Genomic DNA, 14,707 nt, shown 5'->3' with positions numbered 1-14,707 from the left:
GCATGGGATCAACCCTCAGGCTGGCTGGCTGTGAGGTCAACCCTTACCACAGCATACGGAACACATGAAATGGAGTTTGCCTCAGTAGGATCTGGTTCCTGCCAAGATCTCCCTTTGGAAATGCTACTTGAGAAGCTTATTGTATCCTGCGCTGATGTTGTCTGAAGCTGGCCACTGGGTATGTTGGTTCTGGGCCTCTTAGGAGGGACTCTGGTGCAGGCCAGTCTCAGGTGTTGCTTGTCACTGGCCCTGGGCAACCTATTTGGAGCTACAAGCAATCCACAGTTTGTGGCTGCTTCTGCTGGTTCAGGGTGTGCACAAGAAGGACCAAACTGACACTGGACCCAGGGGTAGATCAGCAAATGTCCCAAGGCACCCCAAGATCCACCTTCCCCTGCCTTTGCCTGCCAGCTGCCTATTAGGCTCAGTCACTGAAAGAGCCTCTGGTGGTACCCAAGTTGCATAAGGTTCACAATGAGTCAGCAGGTAGGGGTGAGTGGTGTTCACCAGATTGATACAGGTTCAAACTCAATGCCAGTGCTGGGTCTGAAGCCAATGTCCTCAGGTACACCAAATCTAGCTGCCACCTGTGGGGTGCTTGCACAACTTTGTGTTTGGCTGGGTCTTAGGGAGTCTTCAGGGTGAAGCCAACAGAGTTTATCAGGCTCAAACAGACTGATATTTGTCCATGTGAAGGGAGAGTTCTTCACTACTCGGGCATACAAAAGAAAAATGGCTCCTGTTCTAGAGCCACATAATCTGTTTCAGATTCTGCGGGAAGGAGAGGGAGCTCAAGCAGAATGTGTCTGCCAGGATTGGGGCTAGTGGATATCCTCTGAGGGAGGATGGGGCTAGTGAATATCCTGTGAGGGAGAGGTGGGATCAGGCATCTAGGGTGTGGCCCTCACCTCAGAGCCACACAACTCAGTCTGTCCTGCATTTTACCCCGACCTTGGCAGGGTGGAGCCACTAGGAGTTGGGCTCGTGGTGCCTCTGGAGCCAGAGCTTGAAGGGTGAGTCTGCCCAATGCCCAGAGGTTGGTTCCAGTGGATCTCCTGTGAGGGGGAATCATCAGTCAGGTTCACGGGAAAGGGGGGGAGATGCCCCCCACTTCAAAGCCATACAACTCAGTCACTGACACCCCCTAAGTATGCCCAGACCTCTACACTCTGGCTAAGTCAGTTGACTCCTTAGCAGGGCATAAGCTCCGCAGGGTGGGATGGAGAGGGTGTCCAAAGGATGGAGCTATTGCATTTCCCCAAGTTAATGCCACACAGGGGAGGGCTACACCCGAGAAAGATGGCATCTAAGGTATGGGAGAATGACGCAGCACAGGCATTCTGGTAAGCTGTCCTTCAGCTTTTTCTCAAGAGCCACAAACCCCCAGACTCTCCTCATGTGACTCTAGTCCGCTCCACCCTCCCTCTGCCAGAGCCCAGGCTGAATGGCTTGCAAATGAAATTTTGTTCTTTTTTTTTTAATCCTTACCTGAGGACATTTTTTGATATTTTGTGCAGATAGAGTGGGAGGGGGAGAGAGAGAGAAACATCGACGTGAAAGGTACACATTGAGTGGTTGCCACCCACACAACCCAACCAGGGCCGAAGACAAACTGCAACCAAGGTACGTGCCCTTAGCGGGAACTTGAACCCAGGTCTCTCTGGACTGCAGGCCGACGCTCCAACCGCTGAGCCAAACCAGCCAGGGCAAATTTTGTGCTCTTTAAGGGGGTGCCTGTGTCTCTAGTGGATTCCCACCTCTCCATGGTGTACATAAACCCCACTACTTTTCACAGCCAGGTGTTATGTGGATGCCTTTCTCAGTTCTGGTGCTCTAGTCTGGGGAGGCCGGCTTGGGGTTTAGGCGTCACCTCAGGGGGAACCTTTGCAGCTGAGATACCCCTCTGGAATCTCAGCCACTGTCATGGGATGGGGGACCAGCACTTTTTATGTCTCTGCTCTTTCTACCAGTCTCGATGTAGCTTCTATAAATCCTTGGTTATAAGACTTCTCTTCAGCTAATGTTCATTTGGTTATTCAGGAAGATTGTTCTATAATTTAGTTATTCCAGTTTGATCCTGGAAGGAGGTGAGTGTAGTTTCCACCTACTCTGCCGCCATCTTAGATTTCCTGTTACAACTTCTACTTGCTATAATATTAACTTGCATAGCAGTTCATTAGCTGCCATTAAGTTATTACACACTGCATACCTTAAAGATTCTTCTTGAGCCTTGTCCAGTTTGGCTCAGCAGTTAGAGCGTCAGCCTGTGGACCAAAGAGTCGTGGGTTCAATTCGTGCTCAAGCGCATGTACCTCGATTGTAGGTTCGATTCCCAGCCCAGTCAGGTTTGTGCGGGAGGCTGTCAATCAATGTTTCTCTCTCTTTCCCTTCTTCCCTCCCTCCCACTCAATCTAAAAATCAATGGAAAAATATCCTTGGGTGAGGATTTAAAAAAAAAATTATTCTTGATGTTGTTTTATGAAAATTATGCATCTCTAAATTAGGAGCTTAACTACTATATGAGGTACTAGGGACTTCCTTAACCATTAGGTCCATCACTAGGGTTATATAGTGTTTGTGGGAATAATGGGTAAATATAAAGCATAATTAGCAAACTAAGAAAAATTTTGTGTTTATAGTAAAAATTAAAAAGGAGAGAGAAATTCTCTCTCTCACATACACACACTCAAACACATTTCTGCATCTCCCCACTGACCCGTAGGTGTGTTTTCCTTGCCTCCCTCTCCCCTAATCTCCAAGGGCCCTTCTTTTGCCTCTGTAACTTGTTTCCTGAGCCCATTTTTTTCCCTATGGCTCACGTTTTCTACCTCTGTGACTTTCTAAATGAACTTTCTCTTACAGTCTGAGTCTTGACTCTGAATTAAAAAAAACAAATTAAAAAGAAAGGAGAAAGAGAAAGGAACGGAACTTTTCCATGGTCTTCTTACCATGGTTTCAGTACTGTGATCCAAAAATATTAATGAAAAATTCCAGAAATAAATAATTCATAAGTTTTATATTGTACACAATTCTGAGTAGCATAATGAAAACTCATGCTGTCTTGCTCCATCCTGCTCAGGACATGAATCATCTCTTTGCCCAGTATATCCACACTGTATACACTCCTATTAGTTACTTTACAGACTTCTTGATTATCAGATGGACTATCAAGGTATTGCAGTACTTGTTCAAGTAACCCTATTTTACTTAATAATGCCACATTCACATAACTTTTGTTATAGTATATTATTATAATTATTATTTTATTAGTTATTGCCATTAATCACTTACTGTGCCTGATTTATAAATTAAACTGTTATAGAGATGTATATATAGGTTTCTGTAAGAACGAGGTGGAACGAGGTGGTGCAGGGTCTCCAGAAGTGCAGGTTTATTGGGAATTAGCCTGCCGGACTACCTCTAAGGAGAGAGTAGCAACCGGCTTGTACAGACTAAGGATTTTTTTTTTTCTTTATTAATTTTTTTTTTTTTTATCCTCACTCGAGGACACTTTTCCATTTTTTGTTCAGCTGGAGTAGGAGGAAGAGAGAGAGAGAGAGTAACATTGACGTGAAAGGGACACACCCAGTGGCTGCCACCCGCACGACCACCAGGGCCAGAGACAAACTGCAACCGAGGTACGTGCCCTTAGCGGGAACCAAACCCGCATCTCTGGGGACTGCAGGCCGATGCTCTAACAGCTGAGCCAAACGGGCCAGGGCCAGACTAAGGATTTTTAAATTTAGGGCTGGGGGGTGGGGTGTTGTTCAGCAGAGGAGACGTGGTCATCTTTGATTGGTCAGGGGCTGGGGTGTCCTGAAACTTGTTTTTCTTGTCCAGCGACCATTAGCAGTTTTGGGTGGGTTAGGGTGGTTCCATCATTCCATTCCTCCTGACTAGAGTGATGGGTTTTAGTTTTCTGGAATGAGAGGCTTAGGGAAAGGTTAAACATAAGAGTGATGGGTTTTGGTTTCTTGGAATGAGAGGTTTAGGGCAGTAATATGGAAGTTAAGAGATAACATATTATTCTTTTAAAATAAACAAGGGAGTGGCCCTGATGACATTTATTCAGAAAATGCCTTGTTCTCTTTTCAGGGAAAGTGAATTTTACAAATTAATTCTGATTGTTTCTCCTTTAATTTATTTCCTTCTGTACCATCAAATGATCATTTCTTTTCTTTCTTGGTGATTATTATTTTAATTTTTTATTGATTTGAGAGAGAAAAAGAAACATCGATTTGTTGTTTATTTATACATTCATTGGTTGATTCTTGTATGTGTCCTGATCCGGAATTGAACCTGCGATCTTAGTGTATAAAGGAGGACACATCAACCAACTGAGCTACCTAGGCGGGGCCTTTCTTGTATTTAAGCCTAGATTGGTCATTGCTGGGTTGTGTTTGAGCAGTTATGCTGAAATGGACTTTGGACCTGGGGGAACTCATCCTGGGTCTATACTGACATCCAGAAACCAAGGGGTTCCTATTGCTCTGGGTTAGTGCTTAGCCTTTCCAACCAAATATTGACTTCTGAACTAATCCCAAGAGTATTTTCCTGGTGCTGTGTACTAAGATCAGAAATGCTGCCTTAGTGAGAGAGGTCCAGGAAGCAGTAGGCTTCATCTTTCTGGCCTTTGGCCATCTTTCTGGGAGTGTTGACAGTGTTCTGAGCCTTCTTGGCAGAAAAGGAAGGTCAGAAAGAGAGAAGTCCATGGGCAGGGGGCCAAGTCCCTACTTACTTCATTAGGGAGAATTAAGCACGTCTGGTTGGCAGGGCACATGTAATCAAAGAGACCCAGCATTTCAGCAATTTGCAAAGGAAAGTGATATGAAGGTACAGCTTTGAGTTAGCCACAACCTAGACCTAAGGAGATCAAATATTCACTTCACTTGGAAGAAATAGAGAAGGAAGGAAGCCGAGGGCTTAGCAGGGTAAGTAACTTTTTCATCAACCAGTTTGCTTGCTTAGTTTATAGTTGAGTAAAGTATTTATCACCCCAGGGAGTGTTAATCACTGCTTAAGCAGCTGAATGTAGTCATAATAGCAATGTTCCTAATGCATTTATCCTTTTCTCTTCCTCTTTCTCAACCCCTTTTGAGGATCCCCAATGACTAGCTTCACTCCCCCTTTTCTTCCCCATCTCTCCAAGGACATTTTGTATTGGTGAATTAGAGAAAATTAGATGGGCCTTCCTATTCTGGAGATGATAAGATGACTGCAGTTTAGGTGAAACTTAAGGCTTTTGGTGGTAAGGAAGGAGAAAGATGGGAGACCTAGGTCTGGGAATAGACTAATATTTTAGGGGGTTAGTGATGAAGGATAGGAGTTTTTCTAGTTGTCTTCTGTCCTCTCCAGGCCTTGGTGTTTTCTCTCATATATACTGGGAATAAATTAGAGCCCAAGTCACTGGGGATGGCTAGAAAAAAGTTAAAATGATTCCCTCTCTAGGTGGGGTAGGCTCCAAACTCTGGAAAATTCTGAGCGCTTACTATAATTCTTTCCAACTCTCCCTTGTCCCCTCTCTTTTTGCCTTTCTCTCAGGAACCCTCCTCATCCCAACAACTTGAACTTGGAGAATTCTGGGGCTGGGGGACACAAACACACATGAGTTTGTAGATGAGGTGCAAAGACATGGCTCCTTATTTCTACCTATTTACCTTCCTGCCAGAAAATTAATTCATTTGTATCAGGAATCTGCTGTAAACACAGGAAACTATGACATCAGGGATTTCACCAGCACCACTCCTCCCCAAGCTTGACTTCTAGCCAGTTCAACCAACCCCCAGAGAGCCAAGAGTTAATCTTCAACGGAAGGAAGACCTCTCTTTGCAAAGGCAGATGAGTACCTGTCTGGTCTTAATTGGCTTCCATTGTTAGCTTAAAGGCTTTTGGTTGAACATCAGGAAGATATTTATTATTAATTCTGTGATTTAAGATTCTTGAGTTGTCTCGAATCAAAGATACTTTTCCAACCTACCTATAAACAAAAGATGAATTCATTTTTTCAAGAGTTATCTTGCCTGAGGGGGCTGGATAGATAGAACAGATAAATGCTTCTTCTAGAAATGCAATGGTTATGGAAATGTGATGAGAATGTGTGATTATTAAAAGTGGAGGGACCCTGGCTGGTGTGGCTCAGTTGAATGGAGCATCATCTCCTACACCGAAAGGTTGGGGGTTGGATTTCTGGTCAGGACACATAACCTAGGTTGTGGGTTTGATCCCTAGTTGTGGCACATATGTAAGGCAACCAATTGATGTTTCTCACATCAATGTTTCTCTCTTTCTCTCAAATCAATACCTATCCTCAGGAGAGAATAAAAAAAGAAAGTGGCCCAGGCCAGTTTGGTTCAATGGTTAGAGCGTTAACCCTCGGACTGAAGGGTCTCAGGTTTGATACCTAGTCAAGGGCACATACCTGGGTTGCAGGTCTGATCCCTGGCCCTGGTCTGAGTCATTGGGGAGGCAACCAACTGATGTTTCTCTCTTTCCCTCCCTTCTACTCTATCTAAAAATCAATAGAAAAATGTCCTTGGGCCAGGATTAACAACAAAAACAAAAACAAGTGGAGGGAAGAGTCAGGTCAGTTATTGGAAATGGGGTCCAAAGGTGTGAACACAATCCTATCCACCTTTAGTAAAGGGACATGAGCCTTAAATCCTAAAATAACCTATTATTAGGTCTAATTTCTTCTTTATTGGTGGGACTTTAGAAGATAGGGTATGCAGATGAGTTTAGCTCTCTGTTCTGTGGACTCTGAAATCATCCATCTCTGGGACAAGGGGGGAAGGATTAAAGGGGTGGAATGAAAGGATGAGGAGAAAGAAAATACAAAGGAAAATCTAAATTAGTTCTTCCACTAACCTGAGGACAGGGGTTTGCAAGAACCATTGTTGTAAGATAATGGATATTAGAATGATGATTCTGGAGTTTTTTTCGTAACAAATCTGGTCTGGAAGGGTTAAATGTCAGAACATTTTTGTAACAAAACATGATCCCTGGTTTGAACTTTTATAGTTAGTTACCTCATTCAAACCAACCACTGTCAGTATTTTTATCATCTCATATTTCCCTGTCCCTGGAGACAGTTAATCTAGGGGTTAATAATGTTTTAGCTTCTCAGCCTCTATGGATACCTTTTTCTTCTTTAAATTGAGGTGACATTCACATAAAAGTAATCCTTTTAAAGTGAGGAATAAAATGGCATTTAGTATGTTCATATTGTGTAACCACTACCTCTGTTTAGTTACGAAACATTTCCATCGCCCCAAAAGAAAACCTCATATCCATTAAGCAGTTACCCTCCATGCCCCTCTTCCACCCAGCCCCTGGCAACCATGATTCTTTCTGTTTCTGGATTTACTTATTTTTTATTTTATTTTATTGATTTTAGAGAGAGAGAAAGGAAGAGGGAGAGAGAGATAGAAACATGGATGAGGGAGAACACAGATTGGCTGCCTCCTGTTCGCCCCCCACTGGGGATCGGGCCTACAACCTGGGCATGTGCCCTGACTGGGAATCGAATCGGCGACTTGGTGCATAGGTTGATGCTCAACCACTGGGCCACACCAGCAGGGCTGAATTTACCTATTCTTGATATTTCATATAAATGGAATTATATAACATGTGACCTTTTATGTCTGGCTTCATTCACTAGTATAATGTTTTGTTTTTTTTTTATCCTCACCTGAGGACATTTTTCCATATTTTGTTCAGATAGAGTGGGAGGGGGGGAGAGAGAGAGAAACATCGACGTGAAAGGGACACATCGAGTGGCTGCCACCCACACGACCCAACCTGGGCCGGGGACAAACTGCAACCGAGGTACATGCCCTTAGCGGGAGCCGAACCTGGGTCTCTCTGGACTGCAGGCCTACGCTCTAACCGCTGAGCCAAACCGGCCAGGGCACTAGCATAATGTTTTTTGAGGCTCATCCATGTTGTAGCATCTATCAGTACTTCTTTTTATGGCTGAATAATATTCCATTATACATATCCCAATTTGTTTATTGTCAAAGTAAGAAATGACCAAACCTGTAAAAAGTTTTTATAGGAGTTCATTTGAGCAAACTCTCCAAAGCCCCGGAGAATAAATTTTGCAGCTGAAATTAAGGAGGCAATTAAAGAAGATTATGTGGAAATGGAAAAAAGCAAGGTAGGGATTGGATTGCAGGATAGTGAACAAAATTATGTGCTCATGAGGTGGTAAGGCTTATTTCATAGGTATGTTAACCTAAATGCATAGAAACAATGGACAGAGCTTCCTTAAGGCAAAGATAAAAGTTATATGCCGGGGGTGTGACCTACCCAGTTAGGAATTTTTGACCAGATCACCCTGTGAGGTTACTTTACATAGAAGCCCCTCCCCACCTTGTTTTTCACATTATTCATTCATGTGTTGGTAGACTTTTGGGGATTTTATACTCTTTGGCTATTGTGAATAGTGGTGCTATGAACATATGGGTATAAGCATTTGTTTAAGTACCTGATTCCAATGATTTGGGGTAGACATTCAGAGGGAAATTGCTGAGTCATATGGTAATTATGTGTTTAACTTTTTTGCAGTGCCGCCTTAATGTTTTCCATTGCGGCTGTACTATTTTACATTCCTACTATCAGTGTACAAATGTTCCCATTTCCCACACCTCACCAACACTTGTTATTTTCTGTTTTTTGTTTTTTTTACAATAGCCATCCCAAAGGGTGTGAAGTGGTATGTTGTGGTTTTGATTTTCACTTTCCTAATGATTAGTTTGGACAAAAAAAGGGGCCACACACTAAGCCTGTCAAACTCAGGAGAGGCCAGTGTGGTGGGCCACAAGTAACCACACAGGATGGTCTGAACATAAAACTTCCTAACTAAAAGCAGGTCATGCTGGTAGGCATGTCCTAGGCCTGTAGTTTCCTTGACAAAGGTCAGTCTTTACTAAATGAACCTGTCTATTGTCTTTTTGCATCTAAAATAACATACCTTTGAAATGTCAGAATAATGGTCTTTTCCAGACCCCTCAGGGCATACCCACTGCACCAGAGCAGGAGACCACAGAACTCCTCATTGTCATCTTGTTTCCTTGAATACTATATGTGCTGTAAATATTAATTACTAATGATACTGTACCCACCAATGTAAAAGAAGTATGTCTCTTATTTTTTATCCAATTCCAGAGATTTCCCTATTTTTCTTTCTTCCTCCCCCTTAATCTACCAATGAAACGACATGAAAGGGTCTGTGCTGCCCACTGCTACCAGAGTCAATTAAGTAGAGACAAGGTTGAATCTTTATGATACATTTATTTAATCAGATAGCTGGCAATCTGAGAGAGCAGCAGGTGTTACACCCTGAAAGGACCAGGTGTTACACCCTGAAAGGACCACTCTGACATCTCTCAAGCCAGCGTTATATAAGGTTAAAAGGTGAGGGAAAAAAAAGTCTAACAACTACAAGAGTTCCCAGGGTCTGCTCTCTATTATTGTCCTGGTAAAGATTAGCTCTCAACCATTTGTCTCCCTTCAGGCGTGTGTCCTGTCCTTGGTCTGCTCTCAAAATGTATCTTCTTTCTGAGTGATGGAGCCACCTGGACTTCAAGGGCAATTTATCTTTACAACTCTGTTTTCCTTTTTCACACTGCATCCGCCATAGTTTCCCAGGGTCTGTAAGAAAACATCTATATTTAGTAAGGTGAATAATTATTAAACAACTGTGATTCTATTCCTATTATGTGCCCTTCCCCTATGAAACCAATGGATTTCATGTAACCTTTCTCCTGTCTCTTCATTTATTATTATTTTTTTAATCCTCACCCGAGGACATTTTTCTGTTTATCTTCAGGTAGAGAGAGAGGGAGAGAAGGGAGAGAGAGAAAAACATCAATGTGAAAGGGACACGTCAACTGGCTGCCTCCCGCACGACCCTGACCAGGGCTAGGGACAAACTGCAACCGAGGTAGTGCCCTTGGCTGGAATCGAACCGGGGATTCATTGGTCCACGGGCCAACATTCTATTGCTGAGCCAAACCTGCCAGGGCTTCTGTCTCTTGCTTTAATTCTTCTTTTTCTTTTTATCCTCACCCGAGGACATTTATCCATTTTTTGTTCAGATAGAGTGGGAGGGAGAGAGAGGAAGAGAGAGAGAGAAACATCTACACGAAAGGGACACATTGAGTGGCTGCCACCCACACGACCAACCAGGGCCGGGGACAGATTGCAACCGAGGTATGTGCTCTTAGCGGGAACCGAACCCAGGTCTCTCTGGACTTCAGGCTGACACTCCAACCGCTGAGCCAAACCAGCCAGGGCTCTTCCTTTAATTCTAATATATAAAAATAAGCTGCAAAACTGTCGTTCTCTGGAGCATTTTTAAAATCTTTTGAGATTTTGCTTCCTGGCAATTGACCTCAGATTGGTTCAAATAAACTCTCATAAAACTTTTTCTTAGGCTGGATGTTCTTTTGTCAACAATAGTGATATTGAACATCTTTTCATGTGCTTTTGGCAATTTATGTATTTTCTTTGGAGAAATATCTGGTCAGGTCTTCTGCCCACTTTTTAATTGGGTTGTTTGGTGTTGAGTTTTAGGAATTCTTCACACGTTCAGGCTATTAATCTCTTATCAGGTATATGATTTCCAAATATTTTCTCCCATTCCATGATTTTCTATTTCACTCTGTCCTTTGCACAAAAGTTTTTAATTCTGATATAGTCTAATTTATCTATTTTTCTTTTGTTGCCTGTACTTTTTGTGTCATATCTAAGAAATTGCCAAATCCAATATCATGAAACTTTCCCCTGTGTGTTTTTATAAGATTGTAATTTGCCCTGGCCGGTTTGGCTCAGCGGTTGGAGCGTTGGCCTGCGGACCAGAGAGTCCTGGGTTCAGTTCCCGCTAAGGGCATGTACCAAAAAAAAAATAATTTATAAGATTGTAATTTTAACTCTTATGTTTAGGTCTTTAGACTCAATAATCAAGCTCAAACCATTCTATTCCACTAACTTCCCAGAATGTTTTATTTCTATGTTCATGCTCTTCTCTGTGTTTAGAATTCCTTTTCTTCTTTTTGTATTCAAAGTATTACCATCTTTCTTGGTCCCTTTCAGCGATTTTAAACCTTTTTCATCTCATGACACACATAAACTAATTACAAAAATTCTGCGGCACCCCAAAAATATATATTTACTGATCTGATTAAAAAAAAAAAAAAAAAGCTATAATTCTGATTTATTCACACTGCACGGCTATTGTATTGATTGTCATTTTTTTTTATTTGATAATATAAGGGAAAAGAGTTGTCCCTTTTATTAAATCAGTGCCTCTGAATTACATGTTTTAAAAATTCTTGCGGCACACTAGTTGAAAATTGTTGGCTTATTCCAACTACTCCCTGTTTCATAAAATCTTTCTATGAAGAGACTCACTTCTTTAGATCTCCCATTAGTGCTTTAGTTTCACTGTTCTTATAGGATATATATGCTGCCTTATACTATAGTTTACATTTAATCCCTCTATAAGACATTTAGATGTTAAGTATATTTTTCACAATTTTTTTCATTATAGTATTTTGTAAATGATTTATCAATAAATATTTATTGAATGAATGGATGTTTTTATTTCTTTTAATATAGTCCCTTTTGTTGACTCAGCACTTGTGGAAGGAATGGTAAGCCAAGGAGGGAGGGAATCACAGGGTTCCTGCTGGGTAGTGGGTGGGTGTCGGTATAGGGTTTATTCTACTTCAAAACTCACCTCTTTAGGAAATTTTTCTCATACATAACTTGCTTTGACTACATAACTCTCAGCATTGTGGTACTCATTTTGTATTGCATTTAATTTTCACTTCTTGGTTAGCTTATAAATGTGATGATAGGTTTTTAAAACAAATATTTTACTTTCCCAACTAAATTAGATTGGTCGTTATGTACAGCCAAAACTGCTGTTGCTTTTTCCTCTCTTTTAAGTTTATTATTTATTTATTTATTTTTAATTAATTTATTTATTTTTGTTACAGATGTTTCTCCTTTTCCCCCACTGATTCCCCCTCCCTCTCCCTCCCTGCCCTGTCCCCAGCTTTGTTGTCCATGTCCATTCATTGTTCACGCATACATGCATTTAAGTTCTGTGGCTTATCTCTCCCCCACTACCCCCTCTTCTGGGGATTGTCAGTCTGTACCCCACTTCCACGTCTCTGGAACTACCCCATTCCTCAGACTGTTATGTTCATTATATTCCACAAATAAGTGAGATCATATGGTACTTGTCTTTCTCTGTTTGGCTTGTTTTGCTTAGGATAATACTTTCCAGGTCCCTCCATGTCGTCTCAAAGGATAAGAGATTTTTTTTCTTATAGCTGCATAGTACTCCATTGTGTGTATGTAGCACAGCTTTTTTATCCATTCGTCTACTGATGGACATTTGGGCTGTTTCCAGGTCTCAGCTATTGTAAATAGTGCTGCTATGAACATAGGGGTACATGTATTCTTTCTGATTGGTGTTTCAGGCTTCTTAGGGTATATTCCTAAAAGTGGGATCAGTGGGTCAAATGGAAGTTCAATTTTTAAATTTTTTTTTTTTTTTTGTACAGATAGAGTGGGAGGGAGAGAGAGAGAGGGAAACATCTATGTGAAGGGACACATCGAGTGGCTGCCACCCGCACGACCAACCAGGGCCGGGGACAAACTGCAACCGAGGTACATGCCCTTAGCGGGAACCGAACCCGGGTCTCTCCGGACCGCAGGCGGACGCTCTAACCGCTGAGCCAAACCGGCCAGGGCCAATTTTTAATTTTTTGAGGTAACACCATATTGTTTTCCATAGTGGCTGCACCAGTCTGCATTCCCACCAGCAGTGTACTAGAGTCCCCTTTTCTCCACACCCTCGCCAACACTTGTTTGATGATTTGTTGATGGTGGCCATTCTGACAGGTGTGAGGTGATACCTCATTGTGGTTTTAATTTGCATCTCTCTGATGATTAGTGATGTTGAGCATTTCTTCATATGTCTCTTAGCCATTTGTATGTCCTTAAGTTGATTTTTTAAATACACTAATACTACATGAATATATTTTTTGTATAAAAAAGTAAAACATTACAATTAAGTTTAAAATCTCCATTGATCAACTCAGTTCCTATCTTAGTGTCTCTTTTCCTCAGTTAATCACTTTTATTGGTTTTAGATGAGCCCTGCCAGACCTTTTTCTGTGCATTACTTACATATATTTATATCTATTAAAAAAAATTTAAATATTTTTTTATTGATTTTTTTTTAGAAAGAGAGGAAGGAATTGAGAAACATCGATGTGAGAGAGAGAAACATTGATTGGATGCCTCCTACATGCCCCCTATTGGGGATTGAGCCCGCAACCCAGGCATGTGACCTGACCTGGAATTGAACCAGGACCTCTCAGTCCATGGTATGACGCTCAGTCCACTGAGCCATACCAGTCGGGCTATATATTTATATTTTATATAGAACTTCATATGTAACATTTCCCCTCTGTTTTTCACAACTGCCCATAGTGATCAATAATCAGTAGATAAAAAATAAACCTTGCTGATACCTAGGTTTGAGAAACTAGAATAAGAAAGGTCAAACATGTGAAAATATGTCATATGTATCTATCTTGCAAAATATCATTCCATATCTTGTCCACAAATAGTCTCCAGGTATCAGTGGACAGGTCATGGCTCCACGGCCCCGGCGACGAAGGCACAAGAAATCTCTCTCATCAATGGCTCCTACAGCTGTAACCCCTCCCACAGCTGTGACCCCTTCCACAGTTGTGACTCCACCCACAGTTGTGACTCCTGTGCCTCTGACCTTCTCAAAACCTGGCCCTAGCATTGATGCACTTGGCTTCTACTCCTTGGAGAAAAATGTTCCTGGCCTATCCCAGCTTATTCTTCAAAAGCTGAACATGAAAAGCTATGAAGAATACAAGTGAGTGACTAGATCTATGGAAGAGCAAATATATTGTCTCTGGTAGAAGTAATTTCAAAACGTGGAGAGGGAATATAACTTGGGGATAAGGGGGTATTTGCTAAAAGGGATTTTTCTCACCCTGACTTTTGCCAGTTTATTACTATAGAAATTTAAAAATATGCCCGGCCGGTGTGCCTCGGTGGTTGAGCGTCGATCCATGCACCAAGAGGTCGCTGGTTCGATTCCTGGTCAGGGTACATGCCCAAGATGTGGGCCAAATCTCCAGAGAGGGGCATGCAGGAGGTGGCCAATCAATGTTCTCTCTCATCGATGTTTCTCTCTCCCTTACTCTATCTCTAAAATCAATGATGGAAAAAAAATATATATGTATATATATATATTTTATGTGTGTGTGTGTGTGTGTGTATATGAGTGTGTGTGTGTGTGTGTGTGTGTGTGTGTGTAATTTGTACCCTGGCAAGCATGGCTCAACTGGTTGGAGTGTCGTCCCGTACACCAAAATGTGGTGGGTTCTATTCCCAGTCAGGGCACATACCCAGATTGCAGGATCAATCCCTGGTCCGGGAGTGTGCAGGAGGCAGCCGGTTAATGTTTCTCTCTCATATTGATGCTTCTCTCTCTCTTTCTCTCTCTCCCCCTTCCTCTAAAAAGTTAATAAAAATAAAAGTGCATATTTAATATCTCTCTCTATATAGATATAAAATTTGCTTAAGTCAGAAATGATGGCAGTAGGTAGAAATAGAGGGATGGGCAAAAGTAGGTCTACGGTTGTGA

The 14,707-nt window shown here is 41.9% G+C and overlaps 1 protein-coding gene across 1 annotated transcript in view; it reads left to right on the top strand.

The window, feature by feature from the left end:
• Positions 1–14,707, top strand: part of MSS51 (MSS51 mitochondrial translational activator) — a 28,981-nt gene that overhangs the window by 10,654 nt on the left and 3,620 nt on the right. The window contains exons 2-3 of the mRNA XM_036265422.1: positions 11,620–11,654; positions 13,650–13,930. Of these exons, the coding sequence (XP_036121315.1) occupies positions 11,652–11,654; positions 13,650–13,930 (284 nt within the window). The 5' untranslated portion in view covers positions 11,620–11,651. The remainder of the gene's footprint in view (positions 1–11,619; positions 11,655–13,649; positions 13,931–14,707) is intronic.

Source organism: Molossus molossus, unplaced genomic scaffold (genome assembly GCF_014108415.1).
Source record: "Molossus molossus isolate mMolMol1 unplaced genomic scaffold, mMolMol1.p scaffold_m16_p_17, whole genome shotgun sequence".
Classification (NCBI taxonomy): domain Eukaryota; kingdom Metazoa; phylum Chordata; class Mammalia; order Chiroptera; family Molossidae; genus Molossus; species Molossus molossus.
Note: the sequence above shows the minus strand (reverse complement) of the source record. Positions and strands in the feature narration are given on the sequence as shown.